At 44.2% G+C, this 21,031-nt stretch overlaps 1 protein-coding gene across 7 annotated transcripts; it reads right to left on the bottom strand.

The window, feature by feature from the left end:
* Positions 1–2,133: 2,133 nt before the first annotated feature.
* LOC103124258 (retinol dehydrogenase 16-like) lies at positions 2,134–20,411 on the bottom strand. 7 transcript variants are annotated; one of them, XM_060195123.1, is made up of 5 exons: positions 9,004–9,686; positions 5,793–6,051; positions 4,006–4,169; positions 2,734–2,974; positions 2,480–2,617 (listed from the first exon to the last, which is right to left on the bottom strand). In XM_060195123.1, exons 1-4 carry the CDS (start codon positions 9,317–9,319, stop codon positions 2,757–2,759), a joined length of 957 nt encoding a protein of 318 aa, XP_060051106.1. In that variant the 5' UTR covers positions 9,320–9,686; the 3' UTR covers positions 2,480–2,617; positions 2,734–2,756. The 7 variants fall into 7 exon arrangements, with proteins under 7 accessions (XP_016048863.1, XP_060051106.1, XP_016048862.1 ...); XM_016193376.2 differs by having other exon boundaries at positions 2,483–2,617; positions 2,746–2,974; positions 9,004–9,690; XM_060195124.1 differs by lacking the exon at positions 2,480–2,617 and adding an exon at positions 18,965–20,411 and having other exon boundaries at positions 2,735–2,974; positions 9,004–9,339.
* Positions 20,412–21,031: the final 620 nt, after the last annotated feature.

Raw genomic sequence — 21,031 nt, 5'->3', positions numbered from 1 at the left:
TATATCCAATAATATGCTATAGAAAACGCGGAATCCAATCATTTCAAACCAGGCAGGAAGCGGGGTCCATTCAAAGCAAAGCGCGGGCTAATTTTAAACACTGCAAAATCACACAACCAATAAAACTTAGCCAGAGTATGGTCACCACATCCCCCTGTCATCCGCTGTAACCTTCTGGTAAACAGTTTCCTTGTGCAAAGGTCCTGATAAGCCTCGCCTGCATGCAGGGTCTTGGTAAACAGCTTGTGGTTTACTGATTAAGTCCTGTGGTCAGGGGGAAAGGGCAAGGAATTTCCCATCTCACACTATAAGAAACTAAACTAAAAAAGAGCTTCTAAAACTATTGTATAAAAAGAACTTTAAAAACTACTACCTCTAACAGAACCGAGATCCTTACACCGGTCCTTGAGCTTTGCGCCATGTGCACTTAACTCTCACCCGACCCTATAACTTCTGTAATTCTTTTTTTTTTTTTGAAAAAAGAATACTGAATATTTAATAATTGGATCTCACAGGTATAAGCTGATTTCAACACAACTATCTAGTCTTTTTCTTTCTTTTTTTATTTATAAAAGGAAACATTGACAAAACCATAGGATAAGAGGGGTACAAGTCCACACAATTCCCACCACCAGAACTCTGTATACCATCCCCTCCACTGATAGCTTTCCTAGTCTTAAAAAAAATTTTTTTTTCAGATTTTATTAATTTATTAATGAGAAAGATAAGAGAGAGAGAGAGAAAGAACCAGGCATCACTCTGGTACACGTGCTGCTGGGGATTGAACTCAGGACCTCATGTTTGAGAGTCTAATACTTTAGCCACTGTGCCACCTCCCAGACCACAGCTTTCCTATTCTTTACCCCTCTGAGAGTATGGACCCAGGGTCATTGTGGGATGCAGAAGGTTGAAGGTATGGCTTCTGTAATTGCTTCCTCGATAAACATGGGCGTTGATAGGTCGATCCATACTCCCAGCCTGTCTCTTTCTTTCCCTAGTGGGGTGGGGCTCTGGGGAAGTGGAGCTCCATGACACATTGGTGGGGTTGTCAGTCCAGGGAAGTCTGGTTGGCATCAGGCTAGCATCTGGAACCTGGTGGCTAAAAAGAGAGTTAACATACAAAGCCAAACAAATAGTTGATTAGTCACAAACCTAGAGGCTGGAATAGTGTAGATGAAGCGTTGGGGGGGCCTCCATTTTGTAGATAGTTAGTAGGCATATTTTAGTTATGTTCCAAAGGGCTTGTGGCTATACTAGTTTTTTTTTCTTTTTCCCCTGAGCCTGAAATCTGATATGCAGGTGGATCCTAGTTATTGTCTGGGGAGATGATGTCATAACTGGAAACTTTTGTAATTCTAACATAGCCCTTTGCCTTTCAACAAGGGCATAGGTTTGAGAATGATTAACACCACACACAATGTCTAGTCTGGCTTTCTGTGTCATGAAGAAGGCCAATATTACTGTCTGTGTGCTTCCACTAAAATCTCCACAGCTCAATTTTACACCGAGGAAGAAAAACTTGCATGCCTGGTAAGGCACACGCCAATTCAACTTAACTAGCTGGGAATATGAGTCACTTACTGACAATCCTTCCCCTGTGGAATTTATACTCAAAACATCACCAGAACATGGAAACAGTGAGTCAGGGCCTCAGGTAACACGGGATTAAAGAAATCCAAACACCAGACAGGAGATGCTCAGTTAATGTTAATAGAAAGTGAAAGATTTGGGTCTACAATGGTAGAATCTGAGGAAGCTATGTGGGCTAAGGTGCTGGAGGTGCAGAGTATGGAGGGTGGGAATTCTAAAGAGAGGGACAGAAAGTTTGTTGGTGGGAGAAGATGAGGCCCTAGGGAAGGGCCTCTGTCTCTAAGTCCTCAGCTTCTTGTCTTGTGTGTTCATCCTTGATTTGACTCTTTGACCCTAGGTGATGGCTAATTCTGGGAAGGAAAGACTGTTTTTGTATCTGTGGGAGAGGAGGAGGTGACATCCCTAATCAATACCCCCCAGCCAACTCCCTCTCCATATCATGTGATTCTTCCCTTCACCTTTGTGTAGGTATCTCATTCTTCCTCTCATAGACCCACAGCTAACTCCATTCCTCAAAGTCATGGTCACCATCAATTGTCCAAGTTGATGTTATCAATTTTATTTCAGACAAAAACAATTATAGAAACCCATGATTTAAAATTAAACACTGGCTGCTGTGTCCACAGCCAATGACCCTCTAGGACAACCCATATAGCCAAGCTCAGCTTGTCACTGGAGGCTGATAGTCAGGTGGATGGTAGCTTCTACCCACCAAAACTCTCAAAGGCACCTGATCCCAGGGAGGGGATTTAAGTATCTCAGGTCATTTCCCTCTTGTAAAAAGGAAAAAGATTCCAGGGAATATAACAGAGGAGGAGGTGAACATAATAGCGCAAGTAGAGCTGAGCCCCTCCAGCAGCTCACACCCTCCACAGTGAGATTCCCTAGGGAGGCAGGGTCTTGAAGTCAAATCCTTTAGTGTGCTCTAAATCAGGATAGGTATGTGGAGGATCCCTCTTCTTCAGTACTGAAATTTGTTTCATTGTTCTTAATACTTCTAGAATCCCATGAAATGTCCCAGAAGAACCTGAGGAAGGAAGATGGGAAAATATATGGGTTCTCGTAGACACATGGCCACACCTCCTTCCACCTATTTCTCTCCGCTTGTGGCATATACCCTCCCTCACACAGCACCCATATTACCTTATACTGCACCTTGACTTTGGTTACAGGGCCTTGGCAGGCCTTGGGTATCTCCAGGAGGCCATGGTATCCACCAGAAAGGTGGGCATATAACTCAGGGGCAGGTATATGAACTTGGCGTCCCAGCCAGCTGAGTATCGTGTGCGGGGGTAACAGGAGGTCAGGGCATGTTCCATGCAGTCTGTCACCAAGGACAGATCCTCATTATAATATTTTGCCTGCTGATTAATGGTCTTTATGCCTGTTCAAAGAGACAAACCATCCAATATAGCCTCAGTTGTCAATCTTCACCCAGGATCAACGCAAAGTAACACATTTCTGTGATTTCCTGAGCCCACCCAAAATCAATCCATAGCACTGCCATGAGTTACAGTTGAGTGTGTCCCAAATATTACTCAGCATAAACAGCACAATAAGAATTTCTGACTATTTCTGGGAGCATGTGCACTGTATAAACGGGGTGCTTTATTTTTATTTTATTTTTAAAATTTTATTTGTCATTAATAATTGGTTACAAGATTTTAAAATTACAATGTATAGTTCCACACCACACCCACCAACAAAGTTCTGGATCCCCACCCTACCACGTCTCAAAGATAGCCACTATAGTTCTCCAAAGTCTTAGAAAGAGTTTGTTTGCATTTGTTTAGTTAGGATTTCTTTTGGCAAGTTCATGTAAATCAGATCTCTAGATTCCTCATATGAGGGAAATCATCTGGTAGTTTTATTTCTTCTCTTTACTAACTGGGTACTTCAAAACTGCACCAGCCTAAGCACTTGAAAGCAGCTGCTCGCGCCGGGTCGAGCACACATCACCGCACAAGGACTAGGGTTCAAGCCCCTGGTTCCCACCTGCAGGGGGGGAGCTTCATGAATGTTGAAGCGGTGTTACAGATGTCTCTCTTTCTCTCTCCTTTTCTCTCAATTTTTTTGGTCTCAATTAAAATGAAAAAATGAACAGATATATTTGATAAGAGAAAGAAGGAGAGAAAAAAGAAAGCAGCTGTCCTAGCTCTAGCTTGTCACAAGACAGGGGGGTCTGCTTACCCCCCTGGTAAGCATCTCTGGTTACCCTGTGTTCCTACAAAATGGTCTCAGATGAGACAGTGGTCCAGGTCCAGGACATACGGATATGTATCTGACTGTCCTTCCACCTTATCCTGTGCGCTGAGTCAGACCTGCACATGGACCTGAGACAGCACAAAGCAGTAATGATGGACACAGACTTTCAGAAAGTGCTTTGCTTCCCTCCACCAGCCCGCTATCACTTACAAGAATTTAAGAACTTCTCCCCATAGACATCCTTGACCTCTGGTCGGGCCTTTTCCCAGGCCTTCCTGAAGTTCTCAGATAGATTCTCAGAACTGGTCAAAGGAGTCTTGAAGTAACCAGGCTCAATCATAGTCACCTTCACTCCAAAGGTGGATATCTCCCTCCTGCAAACAAGACAAAGGGGTCCGTGACAGGAGACATGGTAGGGAAAAACACATATAGGAAACGAATTAATGAAAACTATAAAATACTAAAGCAAGATCGAAGCGGATTACACTAGAAAGTAAGGGGCATCAAAGTGCAGAGTCTTGGGGAGAAGACTGTGAATATGACCAGCACGGCACATTTTTCAAAATAACACACACACTCACACACACTCACACACACTCACACACACACACCCTGAACTCTGCCTCTTCTGCTGCAGGCAACACTGACTGCTCTCTCCTCCTCCCCGTGTCTTACCCCCACCTTGATCTGTCCATTTATTTTCTTTCTTATTTTTTCTTCTCCTAGCTTACTTCTTTTTTATATTTATTTATTCCCTTTGTTGCCCTTATTGTTTTATTGTTGTAGTTATTGTTGTTATTGATGTCGTTGTTGTTGGATAGGACAGAGAGAAATGGAGAGAGGAGGGGAAGACAGACAGGGGGAGAGAAAGATAGACACCTGCAGACCTGCTTCACCGCTTGTGAAGTGACTCCCCTGCAGGTGGGGAGCCAGGGGCTCAAATCGGGATCCTTACTCTGGTCCTTGCGCTTCGTGCCACCTGCGCTTAACCCGCTGTGCTACTGCTCGACTCCCCTGTCCATTTAATTTCTGTGCCTCATTTCCTCCCCACTTTCTCCTGTATAGGTCATCTCTATGGTCATCTGTCACCTGTGTCATTGTAACTGTCTCCTAAGGAGTGCTCATCTGAATCTCATGACCCACATTCACAGCCATCTCCTGCCTCCCAATCAACAGAGTCTAAGGCTCATTTCCAGCAGCTCCCCTGCTGAACTGTCTTTGCTCAGTCCCACCACCAACAGCTTTAAAGGCTTTAGTCCATCTGGTGTTGCAGCCTCCGGAGCCCACCAACCAAGGCCATGGCCTATCACCAGCAGGTCAGAGCTAATCTTTACCCCAGTTATCCAGTAAGCATAGGCCACCAAGCATTACCTTTACTCCACTGACAATGGACTCTGTGAAGTGCTTTCTACTCTATTCTGTCAAGTTGTCTAGTCCCCAGGTTCTGACCCTTGTCCTCAGCTCTGTAGTCTCTTTGAACCTCTCCTAATTCATCTGGCTGTGATGTCCCATGGTTCACATGGCCACAAACTTTGTGAAGGATGGCCACACCATTTATGCATCAACCCCTCTCAGTTGTCAGAGCTTTAGGCCAGGGAACAAACAGATTGCTTCCACATTTACTAATGGTGCCCTCAATGTGCCTTGAGTTTGAGCGGAGTAGAGTAGAATCTCTATGCCCTTATCCAGGGCTTCCTGAGGCAGAATATCATGGGGATCATGTCTGAGAATATCATCATGGGCATCCCAATCCCTTCTGTTTCCTTGCTATCTCAGTTTGACCCTTAGCCTGGGCATGAGTGTGATGAATTAAACTCTGTATATCTGGGGCATTGTCTAACTCCCAGAAATGAGAAGTTTACCTCTCAGTGTTTATAACACGAAGTGAGAGAGGGGTCCAGAAGGAAGAAATGTGGGTATAGTGTAATGCTCCCTTGGTAAACAATCTCTGGAAGTAGAGACACATGAAGATCTGGTGGTTTCCGTTAAGGCCATACCTGAGTGTGTCTGAGAAGGCCTCCACTCCGTACTTGGAGATGCTGTAGCCTCCACCAAAGATGGCTATTCTGCCCAAGACACTGGAGACATTGACCACACGGCCCTTAGCCTTCCTCAGCAGGGGCAGCAGGCTCAGGGTCACCTCAATCACCCCCAACAGGTTTACGTCGATAATCTTCATGAAGTCCTGTCTGGCCAGCCACTCATTGGGTGCTGTGGGCATTGAGACGCCAGCGTTGTTCACCAGGCCCCACAATCCTGGGTACATGGAGGTGAGAGCAAGACAGTGTGTGTTCTGAGAGAGGTCACAGCCAATGGTCCCAAATACCCTCCCTAGTGAGGATGACGCTGATGTCGCCTGGGGTGTGGGGAGAGCATAGGAAGAGGGTCAGGCCCTGGAGCTGCTACAGACACACAGCCTGGTCTTCCTGTGCTTTATAAATGTCCCTACATTTCAGAGTCCCTGGACATCTGCTACACTAAATGCTCAGCAGCTAGGCAGTGGGTAGTAGGCAGGCTTTGAGGGAGAGAAGGAGATGGGGAGGGAGAGATAAATGGTAGTTGGGAAAAAAAAGGCTCTTTGAAGAGTGTAGGGTGTAAGCTCCTTTACTCTACCCCTGATATTTCAGTGTTGTCATTTTAAAAAATGGGTGCTATCAGGGCCAGAGAGATAGCCCACATTGTACAGAAAGTGCTTTGCCCCGAGAGTGACCTAGGTTCCAGGGGGGAAATTCTATGTTATCAGAGATAACTTTCTTTCTTTCTTTCTTTCTTTCTTTCTTTCTTTCTTTCTTTCTTTCTTTCTTTCTTACTCCATTCCTTTCTTTTTTTTTGCTATATCTTTTTAAAAATTTATTTATTGACAGTTTTTATCTATGGTGTCTGTCTGTCTTTCTTTTGAAAAGTGGCCAAAAGAACTGATTAAGCAGTTTTCTTCCTTTCTTTCTTTCTTTCTTTCTTTCTTTCTTTCTTTCTTTCTTTCCCTCCAGGGTTATTGCTGGGGCTCGTGCCTGCACCATGAATCCACTGTTCCTGGAGGCTATTTTTTCCCTTTTGTTGCTCTTGTTGTGGTTATTATTATTGTTGTTATTGTTAGATAGGACAGAGAGAAATGGAGAGAGGTGGGGAAGACAGAGAGGGGAGAGAAAGATAGACACCTGCAGACCTGCTTCACCCTTTGTGAAGCAACCCCCCTAAGGTGGGGAGCTGGGGGCTGGAACCAGGATCCTTATACTGGTCCTTGCGCTTTGCGACATGTGCGCTTAACCTGCTGCACTATGGTCTGACTCCTTCCCTTTCTTTCTTTCTTTCTTTCTTTCTTTCTTTCTTTCTTTCTTTCTTTCTTCCTTCCTTCCTTCCTTCCTTCCTTCCTTTCTTTCTTTCTTTCTTTCTTCTTTTCTTTCTTACTTTTCATTAAATTTTTTATTTATAAAAAGGAAACATTGACTAAGCCATAGGATAAGAGGGGTACAACTCCACACAATTCCCACCACCAGAACTCTGTATCCCATCCCCTCCCCTGACAGCTTTCCTATTCTTTAACCCTCTGGGAGTATGGACCCAAGGTCACTGAGGGATGCAGAAGGTGGAAGGTCTTGTTTCTGTAATTGCTTCCTCATTGAACATGGGTACTGACAGGTCCATCCATACTCCCAGCCTATCTCTCTCTTTCCCTAGTGGGGAAGGGTTCTGGGGAAGCGGAGCTCCAGGACACATTGGTGGGCAGTTTTTGAAAGAAGAGATACACATGACCCATAGACACATGAAATGTTCCACTTCACTTGCCATTAGAGAAATGAAAATCTAAACCATATGAGATTCCATTTTGTACCTGTGAGAATGGCCAACCATTAACAAAATAGGAAACGACAGGTGTTGGCGAGGTTGTGGAGAAAAATGGGCCCTTCTGCACTGCTGGTGGGAATGCAAACTGGTTCAACCCCTTTAGAAGACAGTATGGACAGTCAACAAAATAGTGGATTTACCTTATGACTTGGCAATATCATTCTTAGGCATTTACTCAAAGGACACACAAACACTTATCTAAAAGAACATATGTACTCTCGTGTTCATAGATGCATTATTCAGAGTGGCTAAAGACTGGAAGCAGCCTAAATGGCCATCAACAGATGAATGGCTAAATAGTTACGGGATATATATTCCATGGAATACTATTATGCAGTAAGTAAGATGATATTGTGTCCTTTGGGGCAAAATGCTGGATCTGGAGGGTGATTAGTCTTAGTGAAATAAGTATAGAGATGAAAGGCAACTATCAGGTGGATTCATTCATATGTGGAATCTAGAGAACTGATACATACGACCTTGCAAGCAAGCAAACAAACAAATAAGCAAGCAAACAAAACCCCAGAAGCATGCAAACTGTCTAAGACGTATGAAGAATATGGTGGTTATCTTTGGGAGGTGGAAGGGTGGGGACATGAACTTTGGTGGTGAGTCTGGTGGGGAACTATACACTGTAAGCTTACAATCATGTGACCCACTATAGTAATAACCCACTATAATGGCTTCGGAATATTGCATGAAAGTACGACTCTGTGGGTGGGTGGGGGATAGATTTTTAGCTCATTTGTAGGGGAGTGGGTGTAGGGACATACACCTATGATGGTGGGAACTATGTTAATTTATATTTCTATTCATCCTATTAAATAATTAATAAAAATAAATTTAAAAAGATTAAAAATATAAATAGTGGCCAGAAGGAGTGCAAGCAAGAAGCCCTAGTCCCACTAAAGAAAATAGAAAAGGAGGAAAATGAGGATATTCATTACCTGGTGACATAATTTTGAATCATTAGCAGGCACAGAACATGCTGGAACAACAGCCCAAACCTAGTTCTTCCCTATCCCCAGGGCCATCCACATAATCTACTAAATCTCCTGTACCCATATGCAGAAGGCAGCTCCACAAGGTATAAACATTTGACATTCATGAGTTAATGGAGAAATAGGAATTCTGGAAAAAGGACTTTCATCAGAGTCAATGCTCCCCTACACTACAGAATCCTGTGTTTAGAGGTGGGGACAATGGAAAAAGAAGAGACTCAGGCTGGTGAGATGGAGAGTTGAGGAAGGCTAGAATGACTTCAAATCCTAAAACACATGAGAATCTCTTCATGATATAAGACACAGAAGCCCCCACCCCAACTCCCACCCTAAGAGAAACAGGCTGGAGAAGGCCAGGTGTTACCTCTGTCCCCTACAAGCTCCTTCACCCACTGGGTGGCCTCAGCGATGCTCTCTGACTTGGTGACATCCAGGATGACCGTCTCCAGCCTGTCTGAAGTCTGGTCCCTCAGCTGCTCAGCCCCCTTCTCCGTCAGACATGCCGCCAGCACCCTCAAGCCTCGCAGGTCCAGCTGCCTGGCCAGCAGGTTGCCGAAGCCCGAGTCACAGCCCGTGATGAAGACGTACTTGTCTCGCAGCTGGCTCACCACCTGCCTCTCTCGGTGCCAGCGCACGAGGTGGTACAGGCCCACCAGGGCCACCATGCACAGCAGCCACATGCTTCACAGGAGATGACAGCCTGCGGTCAGAAAACAGACTCAGTACCTCAACCAGGAGCTCTGCACCTGCAGTCTTTCTCAAGGCTCCTTGGTGCACAGTTGTCAATGTCCCTCTTTATCAGTCTTCCTGGAGCTTTCTTTCTCCTCTTCCCAGTTTACTTCTCTAACTACTTGCAAGAGTCCAAATAACCCCTAGTCTTAGGAGGAAAATAATTACTGTCAAATATCCTTGCTCCTCTTATTCTGTGCAATCTCTGCAATCTAACTACATAGCTGACTCACCAAGATGAACACATATAATTTATGCTCTAATTCCAGGTCAAACTGCACCTGCAAGAGTTTGTGCCAACATCTTGGACTATGGTCTTCCTGCCCTCAAGCAATCTGTGGGGAATTATAAAACAAATTTACAAACTGACTCCTTGAGCTGAGGCCAATGTCTGGCCAGCACACAAACTTCCCCTGAGACAACCATGTTATTTTCACCCTTCAGTGATTAGAAAGAGAAGGCATTGTGTGTGAAGTTTCTCCTGTGACAGTAGTTCTGGGGAGGAGGGTTTGAAGACAGAAATGTCTGAAGAGGAAGAGGAAGTGCAGGAAGAGGAGGAAGTAAAATTACAGGCACTAAAGGGAAGGGAAAGACGGGGAGTCACAGGCAATCTAGACGTTTCTTTGAGTGGTTGGGAGGCTACTAGGACTCTCACGCAGCAGGTTTCACAGTGGTTTTCTCCATGTAGGGAGCCTGTCCCCAGTCACATGACATACCTCCAAGGTCTTTGCTCTGTACTGAAGCTTCCCCTGCCAACCACACCTCTACACGCAGATCTCACAGACTGATACACCAGGCAGAAAAGAATGACTTGAATCTGAATGTGAGGGGGAGGGATAAACCCAAGGGGAAGGACAAGACAGTAGGTCTGTTCTGTCAGGGTGATGATGCAAAGGAGGAAGAGTGGCCCTCTTAGGAGACAGAGAACGTAAGGGCCTAGACCTCAAAGCACCTTTTCGTTGGGGCCTTCATGTGAGAGGGAACTATTTCAGAAAGGGGTGGGGGGCAGGGCATGGAGAGTAAGGCAGTGACAGAGAATCATTTCCTAGGTCTAAAGTCACCCTCACTGTCACCTTACTCATTACAGGGACTGGAGTACACGAGATGCCCCAGGTCAAAGTGAGCTTTCCTCACATACTCCAGAGTTCAAAGTTACCTGGATTTATTTATTTATTTATTTTTGCCTCTAGTCACTGGGGCTCAGTGTTGGCACTACGAATCCACTGCTCCTAGTGGCTGTTTTTCTTTTTCTCTCTCTTTCATTTTATTTAACAGGACAGAGAAAATGAGAGGGGAAGAGGATGTAGGGAAAGAGAAAGATAGACACCTGCAGACCTGCTTCACTGCAGGTGGGGAGCTGGGGCTCAAACCTAGGTCCTTGCATGACTCCTTGTGCAGAGTACTATATGCACTTAACTGGGTGTTCCACCGCCTAACCCTGAGCCTGGATTTATTCAAGCAGACTATAAAATGAAGTAGTGCAGACTCTACCTGTGGTTGTGTACATGATCTCTACTAGCTGATTGCACCCTGGAAGTATGCCCTCATTGTGGAGGCCTCGACAAAGGGCACATCTGGGCTTGAGAATCCAGATATCTCTGATGTGTGGCTGCCAACATTTCCTCCTCTTAACAGCTGAGCAGAGGGAAGGAGGGAGGGAGGGAGGGAGGGGAGACGGGGAGCCCTGGAAACTCCTGGGAACTAGGAGAGAAGGAAACGCACCCTGTTAAAGGTTAGTCAGAATTTCTTCAGCAAAGAAAGTGTAGAATTTTTCTCATTGACTATAAATTTCTTGAATCATAAATTACAGGGACCTGTTGTTAGGTTTCTCTCAACTCCAACGCCTAAAATTCATATATGTGAATCTGGGTGTGTGAGTGGGACTTCGAGGAGCTCAGAGCACTGAGTAGGGGAACAGTGACAGGGACCCAGAAGACAGAAGCTATCATAGAGCCTGGGCTGACACTCACTTACTTGGAAACTCAAGGGCCACAACAACACATTCTCCAGAGGAACTGGGGTGGACCTGTCTTGGCCAATCCCACCTCCTCTCTCTCTCTATCAGAGCACTGCTCAGCTCTGGCTAATGGTGGTGCAGGGAATTGAAACTGGGACTTCAGAGTCTCAGGCATGACAGTCTCTTTGCATAACCATTATGCTATCTACACCTGCCCTCTTGGCCAGTCTCTATAGATGAAGGTTAATCTCCCATTCAGTCTTTTTTATTTTTTAAATTTCTTTATTGGAGGATTAATGGTTTACAGTCAACAGTAAAATACAATAGTTTGTACATGTGTAACATTTTCCAGTTTTCTATGTAACAATTCAACCCCCACTAGGTCTTCCTCCATCAAGTTCCGGGACTTGAACCTCCCCCACCAGAGACTTTTACTTTGGTGCAATCCATTCAGTCTTTTTTTAAAAAATTTTTTTAAAAAAAATAATTATTTTATTTATTTATTCCCTTTTGTTGCCCTTGTTGTTTTATTGTTGTAGCTATTATTGTTGTTGTCGTTGTTGGATAGGACAGAGAGAAATGGAGAGAGGAGGGGAAGAAAGAGAGGAGGAGAGAAAGATAGACACCTGCAGACCTGCTTCACCGCCTGTGAAGCGACTCCCCTGCAGGTGGGGAGCTGGGGTTCGAACCCGGATCCTTATGCCGGTCCTTGTGCTTTGCGCCACCTGCGCTTAACCCGCTGCTCTACAGCCCGACTCCCCTCCATTCAGTCTTGATAATGGCCTCTGCAGAAACCCTGAGGAGCAAAAGTAAGACACCTTTCCACTGGAGTAGATCAGAGTGTTCCTAGGAAGTGCTCTGAACTTCTCAGTAGGAATCCTGTTAGGGACTTCTGGCCAAGGTGGTGACAGATTAGCAGCCTCTGTTTGCTACTTATAGTGCCACCACCACAACAAAAACTACAGAATACCTCAAAAAACTGTCATGGAAACTAGTTTTGAACTCACACAAACTAACAACAAAAAAGCCCAGAATCCAGGTAGGGAGAATACAGAAAGAGTTATAACCAAGGTAAAATTTGTTGCTTGCCTTGATCCAGACCAATTGGCCAAGGTCACATACTATGGTCATCTGTATTTTTGGCTCCTTCTGCTAATACTGCCTCTGTGGTCACTATTCTGCCATAGTCATCAGCTGTAGGCCAGCAGCATCTGTGGTGACTGTCAGGTTCATCCCACTCCTGGCTCAGCCTATGGCAGTTCTGCCCACGTCAGGTTCAAGCAGTTTTCAGTTTAGTTTGTGCCTGCTTCAGTTAACTTGTATACAGTTTGTCTGGTTCCAGCAAGCCTCCTACTTCTGTGGCTGCCATCTGGTTCTGGTTAGGGCTCTATTACCTACTGCCTTAGTGCTTTCACAGAAAATCACATAATGGGAACACAAAATAATTTGTCTCATCAAAGAGGTCCTTGAGGATTAGGTGGGAAAGTGTTCCACCAATGTTTTCCTCGAAGTATTTGATAGTTTCTGCTCTAACATCCAGGTCTTTGATCCATTTGGAGTTGACTTTTGTTTCTGGTGAGCTAAAGTGGTTCAGTTTCATTCTTCTGCATTTTTCAACCCAGTTTTCCCAGAACCATTTATTGAAGAGAGTCTCCTTCTTTCATTTAATATTTGGACCCTTTTATAAAAAATTAGATGTTCACAGATGTGGGGGTTTAGTTTCTATTCCACTGGTCTGTGTACCTATTTTTGTTTTAGTACAAGGCTGTTTTGATGATGATGGACTTATAATATAGTTTGAGATCTGGGAGTGTAATGCCTCCAGTTTTGTTTCTTTTCCTCAAGATTTTTTTGGTGATTCTAGGTGTTTTCTGGTTCCAGATAAATGATTGTAATTTTTATTCTATTCTCTTAAAGAAGCTTGGTGGAACTTCGATGGATATCACATTAAATTTGTATATGGCTCTGGGGAGAATACTCATTTTGATGATATTAATTCTTCCAATCCATGAGCATGGGATGTCTTTCCATTTCTTGGTATCATTTTCTATTGAATAGTGACTCATAGTTTTTAGTATACAAGTCTTTCACTTCTTTGGTCAGGTTTAGTTCTTAGATATTTTATTGATTTTGTTGTCACTGTGAATGGGAGTGATTTCTGGATAACCTCTTTTTTGAACTTAGTGTTTGCATACAGAAATGCCATTAATTTTTGTACATTGATTTTGTAGCCTGTTATCTTGCTTTATTGCCTAATGATTTTCAGTAGCTTTCTGCTGGATTCTTTAGGTCTTTCTTTTTTTTTAAATTTTATTTATTCCCTTTTGTTGCCTTTATTGTTTTATTGTTGTAGTTATTATTGTTGTTGTCATTGTTGGATAGGACAGAGAGAAATGGAGAGAGGGAGGGGAAGACAGAGAGGAGGAGAGAAAGACAGACACCTGCAGACCTGCTTCACCGCCTGTGAAGCGACTCCCCTGCAGGTGGGGAGCTGGGGTTCGAACCGGGATCCTTATGCCGGTCTTTGTGCTTTGCGCCACCTGCGCTTAGCCCGCTGCACTACAGCCCGACTCCCTCTTTAGGTCTTTCTTTGTATACTATCATATCATCTGCAAATAGTGAGAGTTTAACTTCTTCCCTTCCGATCTGTATTCCTTTGATTCTTTTTTTCTTGCCTGATTGCTATGGCAAGAACTTCCAATACTATGTTGAAAGTAATGGTGATAATGGATAGCACTGTCTAGTCCCTTGTTGGGCTGGCTTCTCGAGCGGAGACAGACGACCCGGGACTCATGGTTGAGCTGTACGCAGCATTTCTTTCTCTCTTTCTTTCTTTCTTTCTTTCTTTCTTTCTTTCTTTCTTTCTTTCTTTTTTTAATAATTTATTTCTTTATTGGGGAATTAATGTTTTACATTCAACAGTAAATACAATAGTTTGTACATACATAACATTCCCCAGATTCCCACTTAACAATACAACCCCCACTATGTCATTCATCATCTATCATGGACCTGTATTCTCCCCACCCACCCACCCCAGAGTCTTTTACTTTGGTGTAATACTCCAATTTCATTTCAGGTTCGACTTGTGTTTTCTTTTCTAATCTTGTTTTTCAACTTCGGCCTGAGAGTGAGATCATCCCATATTCATCCTTCTGTTTCTGACTTATTTCACTCAACATGATTTTTTCAAGGTCCATCCAAGATTGGCTGAAAACAATGAAGTCACCATTTTTTACAGCTGAGTAGTATTCCATTGTGTATATATACCACAACTTGCTCAGCCACTCATCTGTTGTTGGACACCTGGGTTGCTTCTAGGTTTTGGCTATTACAAATTGTGCTGCCAAGAACATATGTGTACACAGATCTTTTTGGATGGATGTGTTGAGTTCCTTAGGATATATCCCCAGGAGGGGAATTGCAGGGTCATAGGGTAGGTCCATTTCTAGCCTTCTGAGAGTTCTCCAGACTGTTCTCCACAGAGGTTGGACCAATTGACATTCCCACCAGCAGTGCAGGAGGGTTCCTTTGACCCCACACCCTCTCCAACATTTGCTGCTGTTACCTTTTCTGATGTATGACATTCTCACAGGAGTGAAGTGATATCTCATTGTTGTCTTGATTTGCATTTCTCTGACAATCAGAGACTTGGAGCATTTTTTCATGTGTTTCTCGGCCTTTTGGATCTCTTCTGTGGTGAATATTCTGTCCAAGTCCTCCCCCCATTTTTGGATGGGGTTATTTGTTGTCTTGTTGTTGAGTCTGGCAAGCTCTTTATATATGTTGATTATTAAACTCTTATCTGATGTATGGCATGTAAAGATCTTCTCCCATTCTGTGAGGGGTCTCTTGGTTTGGGTAGTGGTTTCTTTTGCTGTGAAGAAGCTTTTTAATTTGATGTAGTCCCATAGGTTTATACTTGCCTTAGTCTTCCTTGTAATTGGATTCGTTTCATTGAAAATGTCTTTAAAATTTATGCTGAAAAAAGTTCTGCCAATATTTTCCTCTAAGTATCTGATAGTTTGTGGTCTAACATCCAAGTCCTTGATCCATTTGGAATTTACTTTTGTATTTGGTGAAATACAGTGATTCAGTTTCATTCTTCTGCATGTTTCAACCCATTGTTTCCAACACCATTTGTTGAAGAGACTCTGCTTTCCCCATGTAATAGTCTGGGGCCCCTTTGTCAAAGATTAGATGTCCATAGGTATGGGGCCTCATTTCTGGGTTCTCAATTCTATTCCACTGGTCAGTGTGTCTGTTCATGTTCCAGTACCAAGCAGTTTTGATGACAATGGCCCTATAATACAGTTTGAAATCTGGGAGTGTGATGCCTCCGGTTCTGTTCTTTTTTCTCAAGATTGTTTTGGCAATTCTAGGTCTTTTCTGGTTCTGTACGCAGTATTTCTTTATTCATGTAGAACGCAGCACAATCTAAGCCAAGCTAAGCTAAACTAAAACTAATATACTTGCCAAGTAGAGTGCAAACAGGATGTGATGTAGAGAGGGTGGAGAGAAAAGTGACTGGTGAAAATCAGGGTGTGACAAGAAGAGGGGGCAGAGCAGGCGAGAATTCTACCACTGAACCACCAATGCCCTGGAGGGAGGGTGGTGCTTAGTTAACAATGGTTATGTAAATAGAATACAGTGTTAAGCAGGGGGGATTAAACCAAATGAAACAGAAGGGGTTTTTAGAAGCAGAATTAGAAGCATACCAACAATCCCTGATCTTAGGGGGAATGCTTTCAACTTCTGTCCATTGAATATGATGTTGGCTGTAAGTTTGCTGTATATGGACTCCACTATTTTGAGTAATTTTCCATTTATTTCCATTTTTTATAGTGTTTTGAGCATGAATGGGTACTGGACTTTGTCAAAGGCTTTCTCTGCATCTATTGAGATTCTGTAGCCTCCACCAAAGAGAGACAGTCTGTCCCTAATTCTGGAGACACTGATCACACAGACTTTTGTTTTCCTCACCAGGGGCAGCAGACTAGGGTCACCTCAGTCATCCTCATGAAATCCTGCCTGCTCAGCCACTCATTGGGTGCTGAAGGCATTGAAATGGTAGTGTTCTTTACCAGGCCCCATGGTCCCGGGCACAATGGAGACAAGAAAGCAACACAGTGGTAAGTACTGAGAGAGTGATAACTATGATCCCCACTCTGCCTAGTGAAAGTGAAGTAGAGGTTGCCTGGAGGCATGGGGAGAACACAGGGAAGGGGGTACAGGCCCTGGGGCTGCTGCTGCCACACAGCAGGCTGATGTCTGGGGCTGTCATACAGCCCTGTCCTCCTGTGGTGTTACAAATGTCTCTACATTTCAAGAGTCACTGGACACTTGCAATCTTGAGTGCTCAGCAGTTCAGCAGTGGGTAACAGGATGAGAGGGAGCTATGAAGGAAGGAGGAGGAAAAGGAGTAACTGGAGTAGAGTGGTATCTCTTAGCCTTCATCCAGGGCTCCTTGAGACTAAATATAATGGATGTAGCTTTGTCATTTAACTATTCTACTTCTAGTTCTGCTTATTGTCTTTCTGTTTAGCCCTTGGCCTGGACATGCTTATGTTGAATCAAGGAGGAGAAGGGAGAAAAGGATGATGAGGAGAAGGAGAAAGAAGAGGAGGAGGGGGAGAGGAAGAGGAGTAGAGAAAAGGAATGATAGAACGTAAAAAGTCCTGAGAAGCATTTATTTATTTACTTATTTATAAAATGGAAATACTGACAAGGCCATAGGATAAGAGGGGTACAATTCCCACCACCAGAACTCCATATCCCATCCCCTCCCCTGATAGCTTTCCTATTCTTTAGCCCTCTGTGAGTATGGACCCAGGGTCACTATGGGGTGTAAAAGATGGAAGGTCTGGCTTCTGTAATTGCTTCCCTGCTGAACATGGGCGTTGATAGGTTGATCCATACTCCCAGCCTGTTTCTCTGAGAGGCTATTATTATTCAGTGCTAACTGAATAAACAGTGTTGTGATATGACAGCAGAGAACAGACATATGTGTGTCTATATTCTACATTAGTAGATAAGGAAAGTGCTGAAGAGAGCAGACATTTGCAGTTCTTTCTGCCCATGGGTACCCAATAGCCTCCAGGCTCTCATGCAGGGGTGTCCTACCTCATCAGACATAGGAATTGGCCACACAGAGGTTAACTGAAAGAATAGGTCACAGCAGAGAAGGGACTCTAACAAGGCAAATGCTATCAAACATGTAGCTCCATAAGGCAGAGCAAAGAAGCCCAGGCTGGTGAGCTGGTGAAGTGAGGAAATCTAGTGTGAGTTCAAGTCCTGAAATAAATAAGAATCTCCTCAGGACAGCAGATATGGGGTCTTCTCTCAGAAAGAAACAGGATTGAGAAGGCCGGGTGTTTCCTCTGTCCCCTGTGCATTCTGTTACCCACTGGGTGGCCTCAGCAATGCTCTCTGACTTGGTGACATCCAGGATGACCGTCTCCAGCCTGTCTGAAGTCTGGTCCCTCAGCTGCTCAGCCCCCTTCTCTGTCAGACATGCCGCCAGCACCCTCAAGCCTCGCAGGTCCAGCTGCCTGGCCAGCAGGTTGCCGAAGCCCGAGTCACAGCCCGTGATGAAGACGTACTTGTCTCACAGCTGGCTCACTACCTGCCTCTGTCGGTGCCAGCGCACGAGGTGGTACAGGCCCACCAGGGCCACCATGCACAGCAGCTACATGCTTAGTAGTGTCTATACTATTCCATCCTATTACTGTTTACACTGTGAAAGCAAGAATGGATTTAGGAGAAGAACAACAGTTCTGTTTTCTCTCTCTCCTTAATGATTTAATATTGATTCATAAGATTACTGGATAATAGGAGTACTATTCCACATCATTAACACCAGAGTTCTGTATCTCTATTCCCTTCAATGTAAGCTACATTACTTCTTGCAAAGTTGCAGATACATCTTATCTATTATTATTTTTTCATTTTTATCTATTTATTTATTTTTATTTAAGAAAGGAGACATTAACAAAACCATAGGATAAGAGGGGTACAATTCTGCATAATTCCCATAATCCAATCTCCATATCCCATCCCCTCCCCTGATAGCCTTCCCATTCTATAGCTCTCTGGGAGTATGGATCCAGGGTTGGTGTGGGTTGCCTATTATTTTTATAACTGTGTATTTTTAAATAAATTTGCCCATTTTTTTCCTATGGTCTGATCTTCTTTTCCTTTCCAAATCACACATACATCTATTACTACATTCAAATGCCCCGTCCTTTTTCCTCTTTTCTCTCTGGGTCCTATAAAGTTGGACTTCATAGCACTCCAACAGTTCTGTTCTTCTGATGATTGTAGGGAGGAGGAGGTCTACCCCCACACCTCCAGAAGACTGAGTACATGAGGAAATAACCTGAGAACACCTAAGTGCACATAAGTGACTCATGTGAAAAGGGACCATTTCAAAATGGGGGGGAGAAAAAGGGGGGAAGATCCAGAATTTATTTCCCATCTCTGGTATCACCCTCATGTCCACTTGTTCACTGATTACAGGGACTAAGGAGAAGTTCTGGAGAAGTTGAGCTCCTCCACCAGACACCAGACTCAAGACACCAGACTGCAACTTCCCAGAGACAGACACATAAACAGAAGCACAACCCATCCTGTACTGTACCTTTCTCTGCAGGAGCTGAACACAGATCAGGAACTACCACCACTCCTGCTGGCCTGCCGGTGGAAGCCTCAGCTTGTAGCAAAGATGGTCCTGATATTCAAAGTGTACCTGTTCACTGTGCCACTCCTGGCACCTCCTACCTGCATCTGCTAACAGCAGAGGGAGTCAGAGAAGTCTTGGCAACATGTTGGGACAAGAAGACATGCAACATATATCCATCCAGTCACCAAACCTGCTGAGGTAGTTAGAGTTTCTCTACCAGATGCAGGTGTAAAGTCTTCCTCAGTACCCACAACTCCTGAATCCTAAAAGACAGGTGCTGCAGCTGAATCTCCAAGTTCCCAGACCTGAGCTTCACTTTTGTGATTCTAGGATGCATATGAAGGCCTGGGGTGTGAGTGGGGCTGTCAGGGGCTTAGGGCACAGAGCCTGAGCTGGCACTAACTCACCTGGAAGCGTGAAAGCCCCAGCAAATCATGCTCCAGTAGAGTCCTTGGTGGATATGCCTTTAAATCTCTATTTACTTTTAGATACTGACCTTCCCACTTGTTTTGGGAGGAGCCTCTCCAAAGCACCAGGGCTGCATATGGGAGGTAAAGTCATGCACCATCAGATCAGATCATTCTTCCTTTTGTGAAATCCTGAAGTTTCTTCATAGAATCCCAGTCAGTGCTCTGCCATCTCCCCAACCATACCCACCTCTACTCAGGGTGGACTCAGTGGAGGAGAAGGCAGATGAAACAGAAAGTGGGAGCTGTCAACTCAGGGAGTGTGGGTTAATTGTGCAATAGGTTTCCAGTCCTCCACTATGCAGCTGCCACTTCATGTTGTGGGGCTCCCAAGATAGTGAGACACAACTGTATTTAGGGTCCCAAGGTCTAGTGTTGAGGGAATGATTATTTGGAAGAGGGAGTCTGCTGGACTAGCTTTGCAGGCTGGAGAGAGACGACTAGGAACTCATGGCTGAGCGGGAAAACAATCCGATGTTTATTGAGAAAAGAATCTGCATTTATACTTTCCAGGAAGGAAGTGGTAGGGTGGAAAAGGAAGTACGTAGGATAAGGGGGAGGAGTGGAAAAAGAGTGCGAACCAGTGGGGATTAAACCAGTGGAGATTAAACCAATGGGGATTAAACCAATGCCCTGCAGGCAGGGCAGGTCTCAGACAAAACAATGATTATGAAAATAGACCACAGCATTAAGCAATGCTGGGGAACCTGGCGTGATGACACAGATACAAACAGGAGCACAATTAGCCAAAGGAGAAATGATGACCAACAGGAGTCAGTGACTGTGTGATCTTCGGAAGGGACAGAACAGCAAAGGAGTGAGGACAGTTATACTCCCATGTATGTGCTCTCAGCCCTGTTCTGCTCCACCACTGAACCTGCTTCCCTGAATCAGGGGAGAAATATGGAAGGAAGTGGAGAGTGGAGGAGAGTTTTTTTTTAAAAAAAAAACCAAGGCGACAGGCAGTGGCACAGCAGGTTAAGCAAACACGCTAGGACCAGCGTAAGGATCCCGATTCAAGATCCTGGCTCCCCACCTGCAGGGGGGGGTCACTTCACAGGCAGTGAAACAGGTCTCTAGGTGTCTATCTTTCTCTCCACTTCTGTCTTCCTATCCTCTCCATTTCTGTCTGCCCTATTCAACAACAATAACAACAATACTACTACCAACAATAATGATAACAGCAATGATAAACAACAAGGGCAACAAAAGGGGAAGAAATAATCTCCAGGAACAGTGGATTTGTAGTGCAGGCACCAAGCCCCAGTGATAACCCTGGAGGCAAACAAAACAAAACAAAACAAAACAAAACAAAATGGTTGATAATTAGTAGTCCTATTTTAGTTATATTCCAAAGAGCCTATGACTATACTAGTTCTTTCTTTCTTTCTTTCTTTCTTTCTTTCTTTCTTTCTTTCTTTCTTTCTTCTTTTCTCTCTTTCTTTCTTTCTTTCTCCCTTTTTCCTGATTCTGACATCTGATATGCAGGTGGGTCTAAGTTATTGTCTGGGGAAATGATGTCATGGCTAGAAAAAGGACCAGAAAGCTGAATTGGAAT

This window comes from Erinaceus europaeus, chromosome 7, assembly GCF_950295315.1.
Source record: "Erinaceus europaeus chromosome 7, mEriEur2.1, whole genome shotgun sequence".
Taxonomy (NCBI): Eukaryota; Metazoa; Chordata; class Mammalia; order Eulipotyphla; family Erinaceidae; genus Erinaceus; species Erinaceus europaeus.
Note: the sequence above shows the minus strand (reverse complement) of the source record. Positions and strands in the feature narration are given on the sequence as shown.